Source organism: Panthera leo, chromosome C2 (assembly GCF_018350215.1).
Source record: "Panthera leo isolate Ple1 chromosome C2, P.leo_Ple1_pat1.1, whole genome shotgun sequence".
Lineage (NCBI taxonomy): Eukaryota > Metazoa > Chordata > Mammalia > Carnivora > Felidae > Panthera > Panthera leo.
Genome location: NC_056687.1, coordinates 66657673 through 66681253, shown reverse-complemented (window position 1 = coordinate 66681253; position 23581 = coordinate 66657673). Strand labels below are relative to the sequence as shown.

The window sequence follows — 23581 nt, the reverse complement described above, 5'->3', positions numbered from 1 at the left end:
ATCTCTTTGATATTCTGTTTTCAATTCTTTTGAATATCTAGAAGTGAGATGGCTGGGCTATAAGGTAATTATACTTTTAATATTTGAGGATGCTGTAAACTGTTTGCAATAACATCTGTGCTATTGTACATTCCAACCAACAGTGCACAAAGTTTCCAATTTCTCCACGTGTTTGTTAACACTTGTTATTTTCTGTTTTTGTTTTGTTTTAGAGTGCCATCTAAAACAAGTGTAAAGTGATACTGTGATTTTCATTTGCATTTCTCTGATGAGGAGTGATGCTGAACATCTTTTGTATGCTTGTTAGCCATTTGTATATCTTCTTTGGAGATACAGCTATTTAAGTCCTTTGCCCATTTTTAATTGGATTTTTCTGTTGATTTGTAGGAGTTCTTTATATATTTTGAACATTAACCCTTTATCAGATACATGGTTTGCAAAAACCTTTTCCCATTCTATAGGTTGCCTTTCTCCTCTGTTGATTGTTTCCTTTGCTTCAAAGAGGGTTTTAAGATTGATGTAGTCCCATTTGTCTATTTTTGCTTTTGTTACCTGTGTTTTTGGTGTCACATCCAAGAAATAATTGCCCAATCCAATGTCATGAAGATTTCCCCTATGTTTTCTTTTAGGAGCTTTGAAGTTTCAGGTCTTATATTTAAGTTTTTCAATTTTCAGTTGATTTTGTATATGGTGTAAGGTAAGGATCCAACTTCATTCTTTTGCGTGTGCAAAGGCTGTTTTCCCCACATCATTTGTTGCAGACACTATCCTTTCCCCACTGGATAGCTCTGGTACCTTTATCAAAGATTTAACCATATAGAAGACAGTTTATTTATGAGTTCTCTATTCTGTTCCAATAGTCTGTATAAGTCTGCTTTGATTACTTTGTATTATGTTTTAATTATCATGTCTTGAAACCAGAAAGTGTGAAGACTCTAGCTTTGTTTGTCTTCATCAGGATTATTGTGGATATTTGTGGTCCTCTGAGATTCCACATTAATTTTAGGATTTTGTTTCTAGTTTTGCAGAATATACCATGGGGATTTTGATAGTGATTTACTCTGAATCTAGATCACTGTGGGTAGTGTGAACATTTTAACATTTTAACATCTCTGATTCATGAACATGTGGTATCTTTAATTCATGTCTTCTTTAATTTCTTTCTTCAATGTTTGGTAGTTTTCATTATACAAGAATTTTGCCTACTTGGTTAAGTTTATTCCTATATTTTAAATTCTTTTTCATGCTATTGTAAATGAGATTGTTTTCTTAATTTCCTGTCAAACTGTTCATTATTAGGGTACAGAAATGTAACTGACTTTGTGTATTGATTTTGTATCCCACAAATTTTCTGGATTTTATTTAACAGTTGTTTTGTGTGTGTGTGTGTGTGTGTGTGTGTGTGTGTGTGTGTGTGTAAACTTACAACTTTTCTGCATACAAGATCACGTATTCTACAAATAGATGTCATTCTAATTCTTCTTTTCTGACTTGGGTGCTCTTTATTTTTCTTATCTTACTGTTATGGATAGATTTTCCAGTATTCTGTCAAATAGAAGTTGTAAGTGGGCATCCTTCCCTTGGTCCTGATCTTAGAGGGACAACTTCCAGCTTTTCCATCATTGAGTATGATGTTAGCTGTGTGCTTTTCATATATGACCTTTATTATGGTGGGACAATTTCCTTTTATTACTAGTTTGTTGATTTTTTTTATCCTAAAAGGATGTTGAATTTTGTCAAATGCAGTTTTCTGTATCACCTGAGATGATTGTGTGCTTTTTGTCCTTTATTCTATTAATGTGGTTTATCACAGTGATTAATTTTCATATGTTGAACCATCCTTGCATCCCAAGGATAAGTCCTACTTCGTCATGATGTATAATCCTTAAATGTGTAGCTGAATTCAGTTTGCTAGTATTTTGTTGAGGATTTTTGCATTGATATTCCTTGGGGATATTGGTCTGTAGTTTCTTTTCCTGGTAGTATCTTTGTTTGATTTTTGTATCAAGGTAATGCTGACCTCATAAATGGGTTTGAAAGTGTTCCCTCCTTTCATTTTTTCCAAAGAGTTTGAGAAGGACTGGTGTTAATTCTTCTTTAAATGTTAGGTAGAGTTGTCTAGAGAAGGCATCTAGTCCTAACTTTTCTTTGTTGATTTCATTTATTTTTTTATTATTACTACTTACTCAGTCTTCTTGCTGGTTTATAGGCATGTTCAGATCTTTTTATGTCTTCATGATTCAGTCTTCATAATTTGGATAAATTTCTGGAAACATACATTTCTTCTAGATTACCCAGTTTGTTAGCATGCAGTTGTTCAGAGTAGTCTCTCATGAATGTTTTAATTTCTGCAGCATCAATTGCAATGTCTCCTCTTTCATTTCCGGTACTCGTTGAGTCTTCGCTCTTTTTTCTTAGTCTGTCTACAGCTTTGTCAATTTTGTTGATCTTTTAAGAAATAATTTTTCAATATCTTTACTGTTTTTCAATTTGTGATATCATTTTTATTTCTGCTATAATATTTTCTTCCTTCTGTTAACTTCAAGTTTAGTTTTTTCTTCTTTTTCTTATCTCTTGAGGTGTACAGTTAGATTGTTGATTTGAGATCTTAACATCAGCATTTTCATACAGGTTTACTTATAAATCTCTTAGCAGTGCTTTTGCTGAATCCCATGTTTTGGTATATTGTATTTTTATTTTCATTGTCTCAAGATATTTTTCAATCTCCTTGTGATTTATTTTTTGACTTATTGGTTGTTCAAGAGAGTGTTGCTTACTTTCCACATATTTGTGGATTTTCCAGTTTTCCTTTCACTGTTGATTTCTAGTTTCATTTCATTATGGTTGTAAAAGATAGTGTTATAATTTCAATCTTTAATTTGTTAAGACTTATTTTGTGACCTAACATGTGATCTATATTGGAGAATGTTTCATGTGTAATTGAGAATAATATGTATCCTACTGTTGTTGAATGAAGTGTTTTGTACGTGTCTGCTAGTTCCACTAGCAGATCTATTAATTAGTAAAAGGGGGGTGTTGGAATCTCCTATTTTTGTTATTGCCTCTTCCTCCCTTTAATTCTTTCAATGTTTGCTTTATATATTTGGGTGCTCTGGTACTAGGTACATATATATTTTACAACATTTATTTCTTTCTGATGTACTTGCCTCCTATGACAATTTTTTATTAAAGTATGGCCATTCTTGCTTGCTTTTGGATAGACATTGCATGGATATATTTATCTATCCTTTCACTTTCAGCCTATGTGTATCCTTATACCTAAAGTGAATTTCATGTAGACAGCACATACTTGGATCTTTTTTTTTTTTTTAATTTTTTTTTTTCAACGTTTTTTATTTATTTTTGGGACAGAGAGAGACAGAGCATGAACGGGGGAGGGGCAGAGAGAGAGGGAGACACAGAATCGGAAACAGGCTCCAGGCTCCGAGCCATCAGCCCAGAGCCTGATGCGGGGCTCGAACTCACAGACCGCGAGATCGTGACCTGGCTGAAGTCGGACGCTTAACCGACTGCGCCACCCAGGCGCCCCATGGATCTTTTTTGTTTTCTAATCCATGCAACCACTTGATTTGGGAATTTAATTGATTTACATTTAAAGAAATTACTGATGAGAAAGGATTTACTATTGCCATTTTAAAATTGTTTTCTGTGTATCTTTTATTTATTTTGTCCTACATTTTCTCTTCTTGCCTTCCTTTGCATTTCATTGACTTTTGTAGTGACATGCTTTAATTCCATTCCTATTTTCTTTCGTGCATATTCTATAGGTATTTTCTTTGTGATTACCATGTACATCACATAAAATATTTTATAGTTATGCCAATCTATTAAAAAATGATATCAAGTTAGTGGTGTCTAGGTGGCTCAGTCAGTTAAGCATCCAGCTCTTGATTTCAGCTCAGGTCGTGATCTCACAGTTGTGAGATGGAGCTCCATGTCAGGCCATGTGCTGAGTGTGGAGCCTGCTTCAGATTCTCCCTCTCTCTCCCTCTGCCCCTCTCCCCTGCTTGCGCTATCAAAAAAAAAAAAAGTGATACCAACTTCATTTGCATTAAAAAATTCTACCCCTTTACAACTCCCCCTTCAGTTTGTTATTAATGTCACAAATTACATCTGTTTATATTTTGTAACTATTAATATAGTTTTATATACTTTTTAATTTTTTTTTCACCATGGTAAATTTAATCTTTAATCCCCATCACCTATTTTACCCATCCCCCTTCCCTCCTCCCCTCTGGTAACTATCAGTTTTTTCTCTATAGTTAAAAGTCTGTTTCATGGTTTGTTTCTCTCTCCTTTTTTCTCCTTTGCTAGTTTTTTCCTTTAAATTCCACATATGAGTGAACTCATGTGGTATTTGTCTTTCTCTGACTTATTTCACTTAGCATTATCCTAACTCTATCCATGTTGTTGCTAATGGCAAGATTTCATTATTTCTTATGACTGAATGATATTCCATTGTGTGTGTGTGTGTGTGTGTGTGTATGTATATATATATGTGTCTATTGATAGACGAATGGATAAAGAAGTTGTTGAGATATGTATATATATGTATATGTATATCTCAACAACTTCTTTATCCATTCGTCTATCAATAGACACTTAAGCTGCTTCCACATTTTGGCTATTGTAAATAATGCTGTAAAAACAGGGGTACATGTATCCCTTGTATTAATGTTTTTGCATTTTGGAGAAATATCCAGTAGTGTGACTACTGGATCATAGGGTAGTTCTATTTCTAATTTTTTGAGGTGACTCCAAACTATTTTCCACAGTGGCTGCATCAATTTGCATTCTCTCCAATAGTGCCTGAGGGTTCCTTTTTCTCCACATCCTTGCCAACATATTTTGTTTCTTGTGTTTTTCATTTTGGTCATTCTGACAGGTGTGAGGTGATAGCTCATTGTAGTTCTGATTTGTATTTCCCTGATGATGAGTAATTTCGAGCATCTTTTCATGTGTGTGTGTTGGTCATCTGTATGTTTTCTTTCAAGAAATGTCTATTCATATCTTCAGCACATTTTTAATTGGGTTATTTATTTTGGCAGTATGGAGTTATATCTGTTCTTTGTATACTTTGGATACTAATCCTATTATTGAATAGGTCATTTGCAAATATGTTCTCCTATTCTGTAGGTTGTCTTTTAGTTTTATTGTTTCCTTTACTATGCAGAAACTTTTTATTTTTATATAATCCCAATAGTTTTGATTTTGTTTCCCTCATCTCAGGAGGCATATCTAGAAAAATCTGAAAATCTGCTATGGCTGAGGTCAGAGAGATTACTGCCTGTGCTCTCTTCAAAGATTGTCATGGTTTCAGGTCTCACATTTAGGTCTTTATTCTTAGTTTATTTTTGTGTATGGTGAAAAAAAAGTGGTCCAATTTGATTCTTTTGCACATGGCTGTCCAGTTTCCCCAATACCATTTTTGAAGGCTGTCATTTTCTCATTGTATATTCATTCATTCTTTCTTTGTTGAAGATTAAGTGACCATATAATTGTGGGTTTATTTCTTTTTCTTTCTTTTTTTAAATTTTCTTTTTCAAGATTGCTTTGGGTATTCAAGGTCTTTTGTGTTTCCATACAAATTATCAGATTGTTTCTTCTAGCTCTGAAAAATGCTATTGATATTTTGGTAGGGATTTCATTAAATGTGTAGATTACTTTGGGTAGTATACATGTTTTAACAATGTTTGCTCTTCCAGCTCTTCCAATCCATGAGCATGGAATGTCTTTCCATTTCTTTGTGTCATCTTGAATTTCCTTCATCAGTGTTTCATAGTTTTCAGAGTACAGGGCTTTTACCACTGTGGCTAAGTTTATTCCTAGATATTTTATTGTTTTTGATGTAATTATAAATGGGATTATTTTCTTCATTTCCCTTTCCACTGCTTCATTATTAGCATATAGGACTGGAATAGGTTTCTGTACAGATATTGTTTCCTGTGACTTTACTGAATTCATTTATCAGTTGTAGTAATTTATTGCTGGAGTCTTTCAGGTTTTCTATGTACAGTATCATGGCATCTGCAAATAGTGAGTTTTACTTCTTACCATTTTGGATTATTTTATTTCTTTTTTTTTGTCTGATTGCTGTGGCTAGGACTTCCAGTACTTTATTGAATAAAAGTGGTGAGAGTAGACATTCTTGTCTTGTTCCTGATCTTAGAGGAAAAGCTCCCAATTTTTCTCCATGAGTATGATGTTGGTTGTGGGTTTTTCATATAACACCTTTATTATGTTGAGGTATATTCCCTCTGGACCTACTTATCAGAGGGTTTTTATCATGAATGGATGTTGTACTTCATCAAATGCTTTTTCTGCATCTATTGAAATGATGGTTTTATTCCCTTCTTTTACTCATTTAGTTTTATATAGTTTTTTTTAAATGCTTTTATCTCCTAAATTCTAAACTTGAATTTAAACTTATTTATATATCACCACTACAACATTACAGGAGTCTGTTTCTGTCTATATATTTTCTTATGCTTTCATTTTGTTCTCTAGTGTTCATTTTAACTTGAAGAACTCTCTTTAGCAGTTTTAGTAAGGCAGGTATATTGGTGATAAACATTCTCAGCTTTTGTTTATGTTAGAAGGTCTTTATTTCTCCAATTTTGAAGTAGTTTTCCAGATACAGTATTCAGGGCTGGGTGGGTTTTTTTGTTTATTTGTTTGTTTTTTTACTTCTCGCACTTTGAATGTATCAACCCACTCCCTTCTAGCCTAAAATGTTTCTGTGGAGAAATCCAGATTATCTTATGGAGTTTCCATATGCATAATGAGTAGCTTTTCTGTTGCTGCTTTCAAGATTATTTGTTTGTGTTTGGTTCATTTGACTATGATGTATATCATTGTGGGCCTCTTTGTGTTCAACTTCATTGGAATATTTGAATGCAAATGTTCATTTACTTAGATTTTGGAATTTTTTTACCATTATTTTGTCATATAAGTTCTCTGTCCCCTTCTCTCTCTCTTCTCCTTTTGGGACCACCATAATGCTTATATTGATCTGCTTCATGGTATTCTCTAAGTCCTTTAGGCATTTGTTTTGTTTCTCTCATTTGATAATTTCATATTACCTATCTTCAAGTTTGATGATTCTTTCTACATATTAAGTCTTCTATTGATCCCTCCCTTTAATAAAAATTTTCAATTCAGTATTTTTTTCCCAAACTCCTTTTTGGTTGTTTCTGTGTCTTTACTGATATTCCCATTTCATTCATTCATCATTTTCCTAATTTTGTTTATCCTAAACATGTACTCTTACAGTGCATTGAGTTTAAGAAAATTATTCTGAACTGTCAGTTAATTCACAGATATCCATTTCCTTAGGATCAGTTTTTTTTTGGAGAGTGTTTTTGTTCCTTTGGGCTATATTTCACTATTTCTTTGTGTTTATTATTTCTTGTTGTGAATTTAGCATTTGAAAATGTAGCCACCTCTTATGGGCTGGCTTTGCACAGGGGAGGATTTTCACCCATCGGCCCATGTAGAGATCCTAGGGGCTTCTCGAACCTTTAATGAGGATGTGTCTTTTTTGGGCTGTGTGTAATAATTTCCCAATTATAGAAGTTTCTGGTTTCTTTACAAGTGGCTTGTAGTCTCTTGCTCCCTCTACAGTCTGTTGGCAGCATTGCAAGTTTTTGGTGCTTCAACAAACACTGAGCGTTTTTTTTGTTGTTGTTCTCTGCTGCCCCCAGGGATCCATCTTTCATCAGTACCATAGTTTGTCTCACCTGTCAGTCTCCAAGGGATCCCCCTGAAAAGCAGGAACACTGAATGAACAGTCTGTTCTTCTATTTCCCTCTCATGAAAGAAGATGCAGGTTGGACCTTCCTCTTGAACACAAGCTGTGACAATTTGGAGGAGGAGCTCACACAGTTGAAATGAAATGAAATGGCTGTGGCTATTTTAGGCTTTGAACTTGCCTGGAGTACTATTATTTCCTAACTAATCTCTGGGTTTTCGTGAAGGCTTTTTGAAACATATATTGTTGTTACATCAATGTTTCTGGGCTCCCTATTCTGACATCTTTCTGATGTCACTCTCCACTGATTACTTTATAGAGTATTTTCCCATCACTTTTCTCCCAATCTGACTATACTATTGTATTTGAAGTAAGTGTATTGTAAACAGCATATAGTTGGGTCATGTTTTTAATCCACTCTGCCAATTTGTGCATTTGAATTGGTGTACTCAGATCATTTATATTTAATATCATTGATACGTGAGGGCTTCAGTCTTTTTTTTCACTGTTTGTTTCCCCCTACCTTTCTATGGATTACTTCAGTTATTTAATACATCCATTTGATGTATGAATAATGTTTTTGAGTGTATCTTTGCACATATTTTTAATGGCTGTTTTAGGTATTACATTATATATTTATAACTTGTCACAGTTTTCTGGTGTCATCATACTACCATTTTGAGGTAAGTATAAAAACCTTATCTCCTTTTTACTTCCCTTTATCCTCTTGCATTTGTAATTGTCTTCAATATTTCCTCTAGGATATATTTATTAGGTATAGGATTCTGGATTGCCAGTTGTTTTATTTCAGCACTTAAAAGAGATCAGATTTTCTTCTGGCCTTCATAGTTTCTGATGAAAAATTCACTGTCATGCATTTGGTTTTGCACTATCAGAAAGGTGTCATTTCTCTTATTTTCATGATTTTTACTTCGTGTTTAGTGTTCAGAAGTTTGACTATGATGTGTTCTTTCAGCTTCTGGAATCTAGAGGCTCAAGTATGTTGTCAAAATTAGGAAGTTTTCAGCTACTGTTCCTTATGTAATTTTTCGGTCCTGTTTTCTTCTTTCCTTCCTCACTGGACTTGTCTTGACACAAGAGGAGGAAAGTGTGTGGCTCATTACTGTTGGGCAGTGGTTGAAATTATGGTTCCCCACATGATCTCTAACACCACACGTGATGGGTTTCATTACCACCCAGAAGGGTTAAAAGTTCTAGCCCCCTACTCAGCTCAATGTCAGAAACTGATGCTCCCCACTCGGCCTCTGCATAGTTTTTTTCTGTTGTGGTTAGCTAGAGTAAAGAGATTATTTTTTAACAGTTTTCTGTCTTGATAGGTTGCCCCTTACATCATCCTTTGAGTAGACAGTGCTTTTTTTGGACTTTTTGTTTAGTCTGTGCCCACTGGCAGTTCCAAGTTGCCAGCTTCTTCTTCAACTCCAATTCTGAGATAACAAAGCAAAAAGGAAACCTAGGAAACTCACCACCATGTCATTTCTTGGGTGTTGGGGGGGGCCCTAACCAGCCTCGCTTCTCTCCATCTTTTCCAATCATCTTATGTTTGTTTAAAATATTGGGGTGCCTGGGTGGCTCATGTCCAACTCTTGGTTTTGGCTCAGTTCATGATCTCACAGTTTGTGGGTTCAAGCCCCACAGTGTGCTCTGCATTGACCTCATGGAGCCTGCTTGGGATTTTCTCTCTCTGCCCCTCCTCTTCTCTCTTTCCCCCCCCCCCAAAAAAAACAATAAAAATAAATAAATATATATTTTTATATATTATATATTTATTTATTTATACATAATTATATATATATATATACACACACACACACATTTAATAACCGGGGCTTTTGGTAATGCTTAGTGGGAAAAATAGGAAAAAATATATTCCATATCTCATAAGCAGAATGCCTTATAATTTTAAGTCTCATCTTTATCTGTTGTTATATTTCTATTTTCATTCCTAATATTAGAGCATGAAGTCAGTTCCTATGGGAAGTAGTGACATTTCTGGTACTGCCAGAGCACAATTACAGGAAAGTATAAAAATTCAATAATATCTTTTTGTTTATCAATTGATAAAGTCACAAATCACATCCCACTTACCCAGTAATAATAATTTCTGGATATGTTTGTGTTCCAAGGTTCCAGGCTCCTCCACTGATTGGCCACTCCTAAATAAATTATTTAGGAAGAATTTATGAGTTTTATTTTTTTTTAATTTAAATTACTTAAAATTTTTAAAGGAAAACACTTTAAAATAATGGCAAAAGATTCATTTAAAAATAAATGGCCGTAAAGTAAATGATGAAGTGTGCAGCTTTTACTTATTTCATTGAACAAACAATTCCAAGTGCACAATTCCATCTTCTTTAAAAATACAAATTTTAACAAAAATTACCATATACATAAAAAGTACTAAAGAAGTATTTTAATCATACAAATACAGTGTTGCTACGTTTGCCACATGGTCTCTGTACCAAACTACTGTAGTTCCATTTAACACAGAGTACTATGTAAATTGTGCCCCCTGGAGTTGTCAATTCCAACAGCCCTGTGTAAATAGAAATCATAAATTACTATTGCCAGTATTTTAATCCTATAGTTAAATACAACAAAATTGAATTGAGAAAGTTATTTAACAAATGACTTTTGTTAGTTATGCCTTATAACCACTGAATAAGAAATAGTTAACTGAAGTTGACTCTTGAATTTTGTAAAACATAATCCTTCATCTGAAATAATTAAAAATTACATCTTATGATTCAAATATATGCTAGTTTAAATATATACTTAGGTAAATGTACCTCAGTATGTAAGTCTATACTATCATATGTATTTATAAAATAAGTATATAAGAAATTTATATTGGTGTAGGCTTAAAGCTATGTGGCATTTAGGAAAATTTAAATTTCACAAGTTATGTCTTATAGACACCAGCTTATGACCTCAGAAGAATTTAGTTCAAGTATTCTTATATGGAAGGTCAGAAAATAACAGGAAAAAGTATGATCATATGATATGAATATAAGAAAACATTTTTAATGGTTACTTTTACCTTATTACTGTATCCTTGTTTTTTATGCTTGGCTCCTATAGAGTAGAGTACTAGAATCAGATCTGGTGGGCAATCAGCAAAGTATGCTGTGCATGTAACTGGTGATTCATGAATGTCCATGGGATACGGATTTTCAAAGATTGGAAAACTAATAGATGAAGACAATATATTAGTGTCACTTCCCAAAGATAAAAAATGAAGTAACTTTTATAAAACAAACCCTAAAAGCTTCTAAATATTAATTATACATTTCACTTAATAGCTTAGGTATCCTAAAACAAGGATCACATGAACAAGAATGCTCTTTTAAGAATATTTATCTATAAAATGTAATATGAATAGTGGTAGAATTTTTCTTGAATAAACTCATTGTCTTTTCTGTAATTCCAAAATTCCACAGTGATATCACTTTAATACATATAGAATGAATTATGTTAAACTGAAAATGTATTCATCAAGTTGACTTATTTACATAAAGTTGTACATAGAGAAAATACCTATCTTATGTTTTAATACATTGACAAATATTTATATAATATACTTGTAAATGTTAAAATATCTTAGTAAATATGACATGCATTTCCTATTGAAGTAGTACATAGGCAATGTTTTGTTTTTTTACAGAATTATTGAAAGACATGTTTGCTGTGTAGGTGTGTGAATGATTATATATGTTTAAGATCATTTCCAATGTAAACTAGAGAACATAAGGGGAATACAGACTTATGGATGCAGTAAATTTCCTATCTTTAAACCCACTATAATTTTAAAAATGGGTATCAGTATAGAACCACATAAAGAATTCTTAGAGCCATAATATGTGCACTTCTCATGTACCAGAGCTACTACGCACTGTAGTAGAGGGAGTTATTATTCTATGCTGCATATGTTCTAGGTCTGTGTATTCATGTTATTTCTTATATAAGGTTTTTGTTTGTTTTGTTTTGTTTTACTGAGGGTCTAGGGGCTAGTAACAATAATTTTCCACCATATTATTAGGAACTTAGTTAAAAACGTAGTCCAATCTAAGAGTATAACATGTATGTGTATTGGCAAGGGTTTTCTTCCTCTGATCTGAAATGCTGCAGATTCTATCCCAGATAAGAATAGTAGTATATGCAAAATCAGGTGAAAAGGAGCAAGTTGTGTTTAATAAATGATATATCCGATAAAGGGTTAATATCCAAAATATATAAAGAAATTATATAACTCAACACCCTAAAAACAAATAATCCAATTAAAAAATGGGCTGAAGACATCCAGATAGCCAACAGACATGTGAAAAGATGCTCAATGTTACTCATCATCAGGGAAATACTGATTAAAACTGTAATGATGTGTCACTCCACACCTGTCAGAATGGCTAAAATCAACAACAGAAGAAACAATAGGTGTTGGAATGGATGTAAACAAACTGGTGCAGCCACTTCACGGTATGGAGATTCCTCATAAGTTAAAAACAGAACTACCCTATGATCCAGCAACTGCACTGCTAGGTATTTATTTAAAGAATACAAAAATACTAATTCAGAGGGATAAATGCACGCCAATATTTATTGCAGCATTATCTCCTATAGCCAAACTAGGGAAGCAGCCCAACTGTCCATTGACTGATGAATAGAAAAGGATGTAGTGTGTGTGTGTGTGTGTGTGTGTGTATATATATATATATATATATATATATATATATATATATGTTATATACAATGGAACATTACTCAGCCATGAGAAGAATGACATCTTGCCATTTGCAATTACATGGATGGAGAGCTATTGAGTATAATGCTAAAAGAAATAAGTCAGAGAAAGACAAATACCATATGATTTTGCTCATGTGGAAGAAACAAAACAAGCAAGCATAGGTAAAAAAGAAGAGAGGCAAGCTAAGAAACAGACTGTTAACTATAGAGAACAAACTGATGGTTATCAGAGAGGAGGTGGGTGGGGGAATGGATTGAATAGATGATGGAGATTAAGGAGTGCACTTATGATGAGCACTGGATGTTTTATGAAAGTGTCGAATCACTATATTATACACCTGAAACTATTACACTATGTTAACTGGAATTTAAATTAGAACCATTTTTTAAAAAGTATAAAGTACTACCTGGACCCAGAAATAAATGAAAGAAACAGCAAGCATATTAAAATAGATGGATGAAAGTTTCTCAGTTTCAGAGTAGAAATTAAACACATCTGAGATTGATGAATTAGAAGTAAAATAAATGGATCACCTTAAAGACCACATCTACAACTTCAGAATTGATAATAACAAGAGGTTATAATGATAGACTGACAAAGTGAAAACATCATGAAAATGGCGAAAATTAGTATATTGGCAAAGAGTAAAGAGAAATATAGTTAAGAAAAGAATAACTAAAAATGTATTATAGGAATTTAGATGTGGAGATGTAAGCAAAGATAGAAATCCAAGAAATCAAGAAGAGGAAAAATTTGTAAACCCTGATGCTTGTTTTCATATAAACAATTAAGTGGGGAAAAAAGGAGGTAAGGGAAGAAGGGATAAATTAATTTGAACATTTATTTAAACATGGTTAAAAGTTAACTATTTGGAAGGAAAGAGAATATGTTAAATTTCTTAGACACTCAATGGGAATGTCACATAGTTTAAAATATGGTGCTGCCGGGGGCGCCTGGGTGGCGCAGTCGGTTAAGCGTCCGACTTCAGCCAGGTCACGATCTCGCGGTCCGTGAGTTCGAGCCCCGCGTCAGGCTCTGGGCTGATGGCTCAGAGCCTGGAGCCTGTTTCCGATTCTGTGTCTCCCTCTCTCTCTGACCCTCCCCCGTTCATGCTCTGTCTCTCTCTGTCCCAAAAATAAATAAAAAACGTTGAAAAAAAAATTAAAAAAAAAAATATGGTGCTGCCGAAGGTGAAATGTTAAATAAAAACTAGCAAACAAAATGTCAATTCACATACCCATATAAGCTAATGAAAACTGTAAGAATAAATGTATATACTGAAAACAGTGATTATTAAAGGTATAAAGGGCCTTGAAAGATAGCCAACTAGATAAAGTGTAAGTAACCAACAAATATGGCACAGAAAGAAGATGAGTACTGTTGAGAACAGAAGAGTACATTTTAATAAAACTAATATTAGAACTTAGAGGAAGAGACATAACAAATCTATACACGTACAGAAAATTTACTCAGTTTTAATCTTGATAAATAGAGTAGCCAGGCAGAATCAGTGATGATGATCTTAAGGCCCAATCCTATATATCTTTCAAACTACTGAAATATATGCTACAAATAAATATAAAGAAGAACTTCGGCTCTGACATTTTTAAATGGCATGGAAAGTAGAACTCAGGCTATAAGTCATTCAACAAAAATTTACTGAGAACCTACTCCATGTGCAGACAAAGCCTCTCCATGATCACTACAGTCTAGTAGAGAAACCATATTTGAAACAATAACAGATGGAAAATTTTATATGTGTCAAAGCTATGAAGGAGAGGAGCAAGGGAGCTGTGAGAGTCTGTAATAGGATATTTGACCAAATTATATAGGTAATGAAAGAATTTTTTTTAAATGAGGAAATGATACCTGAGTTGAGCTTCTTACAGATGAGATGTTAATGAGGAGAAAAAGGAAGGGAAGATTAATATAGAGGAGAGAGAATGCACAAAAATTCTAAATATAAAGGGGCTAAGAGATCAGTGGGCCTAGAGCATAGAATGAGGGAAAATCAGAGACAGGAGGATCCTGAGCTTATTTTGTCCCTTGGACACACCAAGATAACAACTATATCTATACAACTAACTCTGAAAATGATCTAAAGACTGGCAGAACAGACCTTCTGCAGTTAATTGTAGAGAAGAGGTCACACTGAGGGGCAGAGATGTTGTTGGGAACCAAACCACTGGTAAGACTAATCACACATGAGAGGGATACCACAAGCACAGAGAAGTAAGATGATTAGACCCCACCCTAGGCACTGGGGATATGCAGTAGGAAATCAAGTCTCCATTAACATGGGGCTTCAAAAACATGGGGCTCAACTCTAGGAAAGCCATAGGGAGATAGGAAACAGTCCCTGCCATTAAAGAGTCAGCATAATAAATAACCCCAACTGAGACATAGCACAGAAGGTGCAGTTTGAAAAGTCCCTGGAGTAAATGTGAATATTTATTTACTAACCTCAGAATGTGCGCTGAAGGGGCAGAGATCTTAATAAGACTTCTCCAAAAACAAATGTTGGTGGGTGCATTTTTCTTCCCACCCTTCGCCTAGATAGCTGCACAGTTGGAAACCAGCCCAAACACTCTCCACCTATCTTGGTAGCACTGAGTTTCTTACCCCATCCAACCCACCTGCCTTCACAGGCATCCCTGCAAAGAAGCTCCTGCCCCTCTACATCCTGCAAGCATCCTTGGTACAGACCAGTGCCAATCCAAAGTGTCCTGAGGAAATGGGGAGATAACCCCACACAGCAGCATACCTACAATTTCAAAAACTGAGCCTTTTAGCTGGTTATGCAGAGACAAAGCCCTGCTCTTCAGTGTGCCCACAGTTATGGTAGAGAGGCTGACTGCAAATACCTAGTCTGGCTGCTGGCCTCACCCACCAACAAAAGCCTCTGTGGGCAAACAAGAAGAAAGCCCTGCCATTTCACTGTGCCTGTGAAGACTAATCATGAGCCTGACTGCTGACCCCACCCACCTAAAAGCCCACAGAGACTTCAGACCCCTCAATAGCAGAGGGACCAAACCCTGTCTAGTGTACCCAGAGCAGGCAAAGTTGATCACTGCAGCTGACTGGGCTAAATGCAGATGCTACTCAGCTATAGACCAGGGTGCACACAGTTCCCAAAGAAGATATCCCAGGAGCACTCGGGTCTGGTGACCAAGGGGAATATTGCTACAGGGCACCACAGGACCTCTTCTATACAAAGCCACTACTCTCAAGACTATGAGATATAGCTGACCTCTGTGTTTATTTAAAAAACAACAACAAATGGCACAGTTTGTTTAAAAAACAAGCACAGAGTAAGACAGAGGGATATGTCCCAAAATGAAAGAACATAACAAAATCACAGTTAAAGATGTAAGCAAAGCTGAGATAAGCTGTATGCCTGATAAATATGCAAAGTGATGATTATAAAGATACTCAGTGAACTTCAGTAGAGAGTGTATGAACTCAGTGAGAATTTCAACAAAGAGAAATTATAAAACAGAACCAAGCACACATGAAAAATTCAATAATTGAAATAAACATACTTTAGGGAATAAACAGATTAGGAAATAGAATGGCTCAGTGATCAGGAAGACAGGGCACTGAAAATGAAGCAACTGAGCAGAATAAATGACAACAGGTTAAGAGAACTTTGTGATATCATCAAGAGGATTAACATTCACATTATAGGGATCCCAAAAGGAGAACAGAGAGAAGGAGGGATAAAACTTATCTGAAGACAGACTGAGGAAGAAGATGGCGGTGTAGGAGGACGCTGGGCTCACTGCGTCCTGCTGATCACTTAGATTCCACCCACATTTGCCTAAATAACCCAGAAAACCACCAGAAGACTAGCAGAATGGACTCTCCAGAGCCAAGCATAGACAAGAAGCCCACGGAAGAGGGTAGGAAGGGCAGATAGTCAGGGCATGCTACACGGACTGGTGGGAGGGAGCCAGGGTGGTAGAGGGGCAGCCCACCAGGCAAGGCAGAGCCCCTGAGTCTGCCTTGCAAAAGTGGAGGGGCCAGACTGCGTGAGTTCTGACAGCCAGTGGGACTTAACATCTGGAATGTTAAAAGTCAACAGCTCTGCTCTGGGAGAACAGGGAGGGCGAGAGGACACCGGGAGGGAGAGTTGCTGAGCCCCGGAAGACAGAGCTCAGCTCAGCGGGGAACAAAGGTGCTGGCAAGCGCCATTTTCCTCTCCCATCTCCTTGCTAAAATTCCAAAGGTAACCAGTTCCTGTCACCAAACTTCCTTGCACCACGCAAACGCCCAATGCTGTCCTTCTGTGGATCCATCCCTCCAACGGTCTGCCTCCCTCCCTGTGCTGCAGGGCCCCTCCCACAGGGGACCACCCATGGCAAAGCGAGCTAAGCCTGTCCCTCCCAACCCTGTGCACCTTGTGGATCCACACCGGCTAATATACCAGATCCCATAGAAGCAGCACCACAAGCCTGGCAGTGTGCAAGTAGCCCAGACAGGGGCCACGCAACTCCGCAGTGAGTCCTGCCTCTGGGAGAGGGGAAGATACGGTACACACCAGTCTGACTGTGGCCCAAACAGTGGGCTGGGGGCAGACATCAGGTCTGACTGCGGCCCCGCTGCAGTACAGGGGAAGTGCCCTGCAGTTAGGAGCCACCACAGGGACTACCCAAAATGACGAAATGGAAGAATTCTCCTCAAAAGAAACTCCAGGAAGTAGTGACAGCTAACGAATTGATCAAAAATGATTTAAGCAATATAATGGAACAAGAATTTAGAATAATTGTCATAAAATTACTGGGCTTGGAAAAAGCATAGAGGACAGCAGAGAATCTATTGCTACAGAGATCAAGGGACTAAGAAATAGTCATGAAGAGCCAAAAAATGCTATAAATGAGGTGCAAAATAAAATGGAGGCAGCCATAGCACAGATTGGAGAGGCAGAGGAGAGGATAGGTGAATTAGAAGATAAAATTATGGGAAAAAAGGAAGCTGAAAAAAGAGAGATAAAAAAAATCCAGGAGTTACAGGGGAGAATTAGAGAACTAAGTGATGCAATCAAACGGAACAATATCTGTATCATAGGAATTCCAGAAGAGGAAGAGAATAAGAAAGGGGCTGAAGTTGTACTTGAACAAATCATAGCTGAGAACTTCCCTGATCTGGGGAAGGAAAAAGGCATTGAAATCCAAGAGGCACAGAAACTCCCTTCAGACGTAACTTGAATAAATCTTCTGCATGACATATCATAGTGAAACTGGAAAAATACAAGGATAAAGAGAAAATTCTGAAAGCAGCTAGGGATAAGCAGGTTCTAACTTACAAAGGGAGACCCATAAGACTAGTGGCAGACCTATCTACTGAAACTTGGCAGGCCAGAAAGGAATGGCAGGAAATCTTCAGTGTGATGAACAGGAAAAATATGTAGCTGAGAATCCTTTATCCAGCAAGTCTGTCATTCAGAACAGAAGGAGAGATAAAGGTCTTCCCAAACAAACAAAAACTGAAAGAATTCATCACCACTAAACGAGCCCTGCAAGAGATCCTAAGGGGGTTCCTGTGAGTGAAATGTTGCAAGGACCACGAAGTACCAGAGACATCACTACAAGCATGAAACCTACAGACATCACAGTGACTCTAAACCCATATCTTTCAGTAATAACACTGAATGTAAATGGACTAAATGCTCCAATCAAAAGACATAGGGTATCAGAATGGATAAAAAAACAAGACCCATCTATTTGCTGTCTACAAGAGACTCATTTTAGACCTGAGGAGGACACCTTCAGATTGAAAGTGAGGGGATGGAGAACTCTCTATCATGCTACCGGAAGTCAAAAGAAAGCTGGAGTAGCCATACTTATATCAGACAAACTACACTTTAAATTAAAAGCTGTAACAAGAGATGAAGAAGGGCATTATATAATCATTACAGGTACTATCCATCAGGAAGAGCTAACAATTATAAATGTCTATGTGCCGAATACGGGAGCCCCCAAATATATAAAATAATCACAAACATAAGCAACCTTATTGATAAGAATGTGGTAATTGCAGGAGACTTTAATACTCCACTTACAACAATGGATAGATCATCTAGACCCAGGATCAATAAACAAACAAGGGCCCTGAATGATACATTGGATCAGATGGACTTGACAGATATATTTAGAACTCTGCATCCCAAAGCAACAGAATATACTTTCTTCTCGAGTGCACATGGAACATTCTCCAAGATAGATCACATACTGGATCACAAAACAGCCCTTAATAAATGTAAAAGAATTGAGATCATACCATGCACACTTTCAGACCACAATGCTGTGAAACTTGAAGTCAACCACAGGAAAAAGTCTGGAAAACCTCCAAAAGCATGGAGGTTAAAGAACATCCTACTAAAGAATGAATGGGTCAACCAGGCAATTAGAGAAGAAATTTAAAAATATATGGAAACAAATTAAAATGAAAATACAACAATCCAAATGTTTTGGGATGCAGCGAAGGCAGTCCTGAGAGGAAAATACATTGCAATCCAGGCCTATCTCAAGAAACAAGAAAAATCTCAAAAACAAAATCTAACAGCACACCTAAAGGAAATAGAAGCAGAACAGCAAAGACACCCCAAACCCAGCAGAAGAAGAGAAATAATAAAGATCAGAGCAGAAATAAATAATATAGAATCGAAAAAAAAACTGTAGAGCAGATCAATGAAACCAAGAGTTGTTTTTTTGAAAAAATAAACAAAATTGATAAACCTCTAGACAGGCTTCTCAAAAAGAAAATGGAGATGACCCAAATAAAATCATGAATGAAAATGGAATTATTACAACCAATCCCTCAGAAATACAAGCAATTATCAGGGAATACTATGAAAAATTATATGCCAACAAACTGGACAACCTAGAAGAAATGGACAAATTCCTAAGCACCCACACACTTCCAAAACTCAAACAGGGAGAAATAGAAAAATTGAACAGACCCATAACCAGCAAAGAAATTGAATCAGTTATCAAAAATCTCCCAACAAATAAGAGTCCAGGACCAGATGGCTTCCCAGGGGAATTCTACCAGCCATTTAAAGCAGAGATAATACCTATCCTTCTCAAGCTGTTCCAAAAGGGAAGGACAACTTCCAGACTCATTCTATGAAGCCAGTATTACTTTGATTCCCAAACCAGACAGAGACCCAGTAAAAAAAGAGAACTACAGGCCAATATCCCTGATGAATATGGATGCAAATATTTTCAATAAGATACTAGCAAATCGAATTCAATAGCCTATAAAAGAATTATTCACCATGATCAAGTGGGATTCATTCCTAGGCTGCAGGGCTGGTTCAACATTCGCAAATCAATCAATGAGCTACATCACATTAATAAAAGATAAGAACCATATGATCCTGTCAATAGATGCAGAAAAAACATTTCACAAAATTCAGCATCGTTTCTTAATAAACACCCTCAAGTAAGTCGGGATAGAAGGAACATACTTAAACATCATAAAAGCCATTTATGAAAAGCCCACAGCTAATATCATCCTTAATGGGGAAAAACTGAAAGCTTTCCCCCTGAGATCAGGAACACGAAATGGGTGTCCAGTCTCACCACTGTTGTTTAACATAGTGTTGGAAGTTCTAGTATCAGCAATCAGACAACAAAAGGAAATCGAAGGCATCAAAATTTGGCAAAGATGAAGTCAAGCTTTCACTTTTTGCAGATGACATGATACTATACATGGAAAACCCGAAAGACTCCACCAAAAGTCTACTAGAACCGATACATGAATTCAGCAAAGTTGCAGGATACAAAATCAATGTACAGAAATCAGTTGCATCCTTATACACTAACAATGACACAACAGAAAGACAACTAAAGAAACTGATCCTATTCACAATTGCACCAAGAAGCATAAAATACCTAGGAATAAACCTAACCAAAGATGTAAAAGATCTGTATGCTGAAAACTATAGAAACCTTATGAAGGAAATTGAAGATATAAAGAAATGGAAAACATTCCATGCTCATGGATTGGAAGAATAAATATTGCTAAAATGTCAATACTAACCAAAGCTATCTACACATTCAATGCAATCCCTATAAAAATTGCACCAGCATTCTTCTCAAGGCTAGAACAAGCAATCCTAAGATTTGTATGGAACCACAAAAGACTCCGAATAGCGGAAGTAATATGGAAGAAGAAGACCAAAGGGGGAGGCATCACAATCCCAGACTTTAGCCTCTACTACAAAGCTGTAATCATCAAGACAGCATGGTATTGGCACAAAAACAGACACATAGTCCAATGAAATAGAATAGAGACTCCAGAATCGGACCTACAAAAGTATGGCCAACTAATCTTTGACAAAGCAGGAAAGAATATCCAATGGAAAAAAGACGGTCTCTTTAACAAATGGTGCTGAGAGAACTGGACAGCAACATGCAGAAGAATGAAACTAGACCACTTTCTTATACCATTCACAAAAACAAACTCAAAATGGATAAAGGACCTGAATGTGAGACAGGAAACCATCAAAACACTAGAGGAGAAAGCAGGAAAAAACCTCTCTTTCCTCGGCCGCAGCAATTTCTTACTTGATACATCCCCAAAGGCAAGGTAATTAAAAGCAAAAATGAAATATTGGGACCTCGTGAAGATAAAAAGCTTCTGCACTGCAAAGGAAACAATCAGCAAAACTAAAAGTCAACCAACGGAATGGGAAAAGATATTTGAAAATGACGTATCAGACAAAGGGCTAGTATCCAAAATCTATAAAGAGCTCACCAAACTCCACACCCAAAAAACAAATAATCTGGTGAAGAAATGGGCAGAAAACATGAAGAGACACTTCTCTAAAGAAGACATCCAGATGGCCAACAGGCACATGAAAAGATGTTCAATGTCGCTCATCAGGGAAACACAAATCAAAACCACACTCAGATACCACCTCACGCCAGTCAGAGTGGCTAAAATGTACAAATCAGGAGACTAAATGCTGGAGAGTATGTGGAGAAATGGGAACCCTCTTGTACTGTTGGTGGGAATGCAAACTGGTGCAGCCGCTCTGGAAAACAGTGTGGAGGTTCCTCAAAAAATTAAAAATAGATCTCCTCTATGACGTAGGATTAGGACTGCTAGGAATTTACCCAAGGGATAAAGGAGTGCTGATGCATAAAGGCACTTGTACCCCAATGTTTATAGCAGCACTTTCAACAATACCAAATTATGGAAAGAGCCTAAATGTCCATCAACTGATGAATGGATAAAGAAATTGTGGTTTATATACACAATGGAGTACTACGTGGCAATGAGAAAGAATGAAATATGGTCTTTTGTAGAAAAGTAGATGGAACTGGAGAGTGTTATGCTAAGTGAAATAAGTCATACAGAGAAAGACAGATACCATATGTTTTCACTCATATGTGGATCCTAAGAAATTTAACAGAAGACCATGGGGGAGGGGAAGGGAAAAAAAAGTTAGAGAGGGAGGGAGCCAAAGCATAAGAGACTCTTAAAAACTGACAACAATCTGAGGGTTGATGGAGGTGGGAGGGCAGGGAGGGTGGGTGATGGGTATTGAGGAGGGCACCTATTGGGATGAGCACTGGGTGTTGTATGGAAACCAATTTGACAATAAATTTCATATTAAAGAAAAAACTTATCTGAAGAAATAATAGCTGAAAACTTCCCTAATCTAGGGAAGGAAACAGACATACAGATATAGGAATCTTAGAGAGCCCCTAACGAGATTAACCCAAGGAGGTCCATACCAAGGCATACAATAATTAAAACGGCAAAAAGCAATGATAGAATTTTAAAAGCAGCAAGAGAAAGTTACATAAAGAGAAATCCCACAAGGCTATCAGCTGATTTTTCAGCAGAAACATTGTAGGCCAGGAGGGGGGTGGCATGTATATTCAAAGTGCTGAAAGGAAAAAACCTACAACCAAGAATACTCTGTCCAGCAAAGAATAGAATAGATTACCATTCAGGATAGAAGGAGAGATAAAAATTTTCCCAAACAAAAGTTAAAGGAGGTCATCACCTCTAAACCAGCCTTATAAGAAATGTTAAAGGGAATTCTTTGAGTGGAAAGAAAAGGCCATAACTAGAAGAAAATTATGAAAGAAAAAAAGTTCACAGGTAAAAGAAACACATAATGAAGGTGGTGGATTAATCACTTATAAAGCCAGTATGGAGCTTTAAAACATAAAAACAGAAAATTATATCTACAAAACCATTCAATATATATACGAAATATATAAAATAGGACATCATATACATAAGACATGGAGATAGTAAAAATGTAATGCTTTTAGAATGTGTTTGAACTTAAGTGACTATCAAGTTAATATAGACTGCTATACCCATAAAATGTTACATATGAACCTCATGGTAACCACAAATCAAAAACCTATATTAGATATGCAAAAAAATAAATAGAAAGTAAACCAAGCATAACAGTAAAAAAAGCCATCAAACAAGACAGCAAGAGAAGAAAGGGACAGAGAAGAACTACAAAAACAACTAGAAAACCATTAATGGAATGGCAATAGTACACACCTACCAATAATTATTTATTTTAATGTTTATTTATTTATTTTGAGAGAAAGAGAGAGGGGAAAGGACTGAAAGAGAGGGAGAGAGAGAACCCCAAGCAGGCTCCACACTGTCAGCACAGAGCCCAATGCAGGCCTCTATCCCATGAACTGTGAGATCATGACCTGAGCCAAAATCAAGTCAGACATTTAAGCAACTGAGCCACCCAGTCACCCTGCCAATAATTACTTTAAATGGTCTAAATGCTCCAATAAAAAGACACAGGATGACTATATGGATTAAAAAAACAAGGCCCTTCTATAAGCTGCTTATAAGAAACTCACTTCCGAGCTAAAGACACATACAGACTGAGAGTGAAGGACTGGAAAAACATATACCATGCAAATGGAAGCAAAAAACCACTCCAAAACCAACAACAACAACAAAAAATGGAGGCAGCAATATTTAGATAAAAAGACTTTAATTTAAAACAAAGACTGCAATGAGAGGCAAAGAAAGGCACTACATAATGA

At 36.2% G+C, this 23581-nt stretch overlaps 1 protein-coding gene across 6 annotated transcripts in view; it reads right to left on the bottom strand.

Annotated features, from left to right (window-relative positions):
* Positions 1 to 23581, bottom strand: part of STXBP5L (syntaxin binding protein 5L) — a 382439-nt gene that overhangs the window by 136019 nt on the left and 222839 nt on the right. For all 6 annotated transcript variants that reach the window (XM_042955305.1, XM_042955304.1, XM_042955306.1 and 3 more), the window contains exons 13-14: positions 10830 to 10977; positions 9878 to 9945 (exon numbers count right to left, since the gene is read on the bottom strand). In XM_042955305.1, coding sequence (XP_042811239.1) covers positions 9878 to 9945; positions 10830 to 10977 — 216 coding nt within the window. The remainder of the gene's footprint in view (positions 1 to 9877; positions 9946 to 10829; positions 10978 to 23581) is intronic.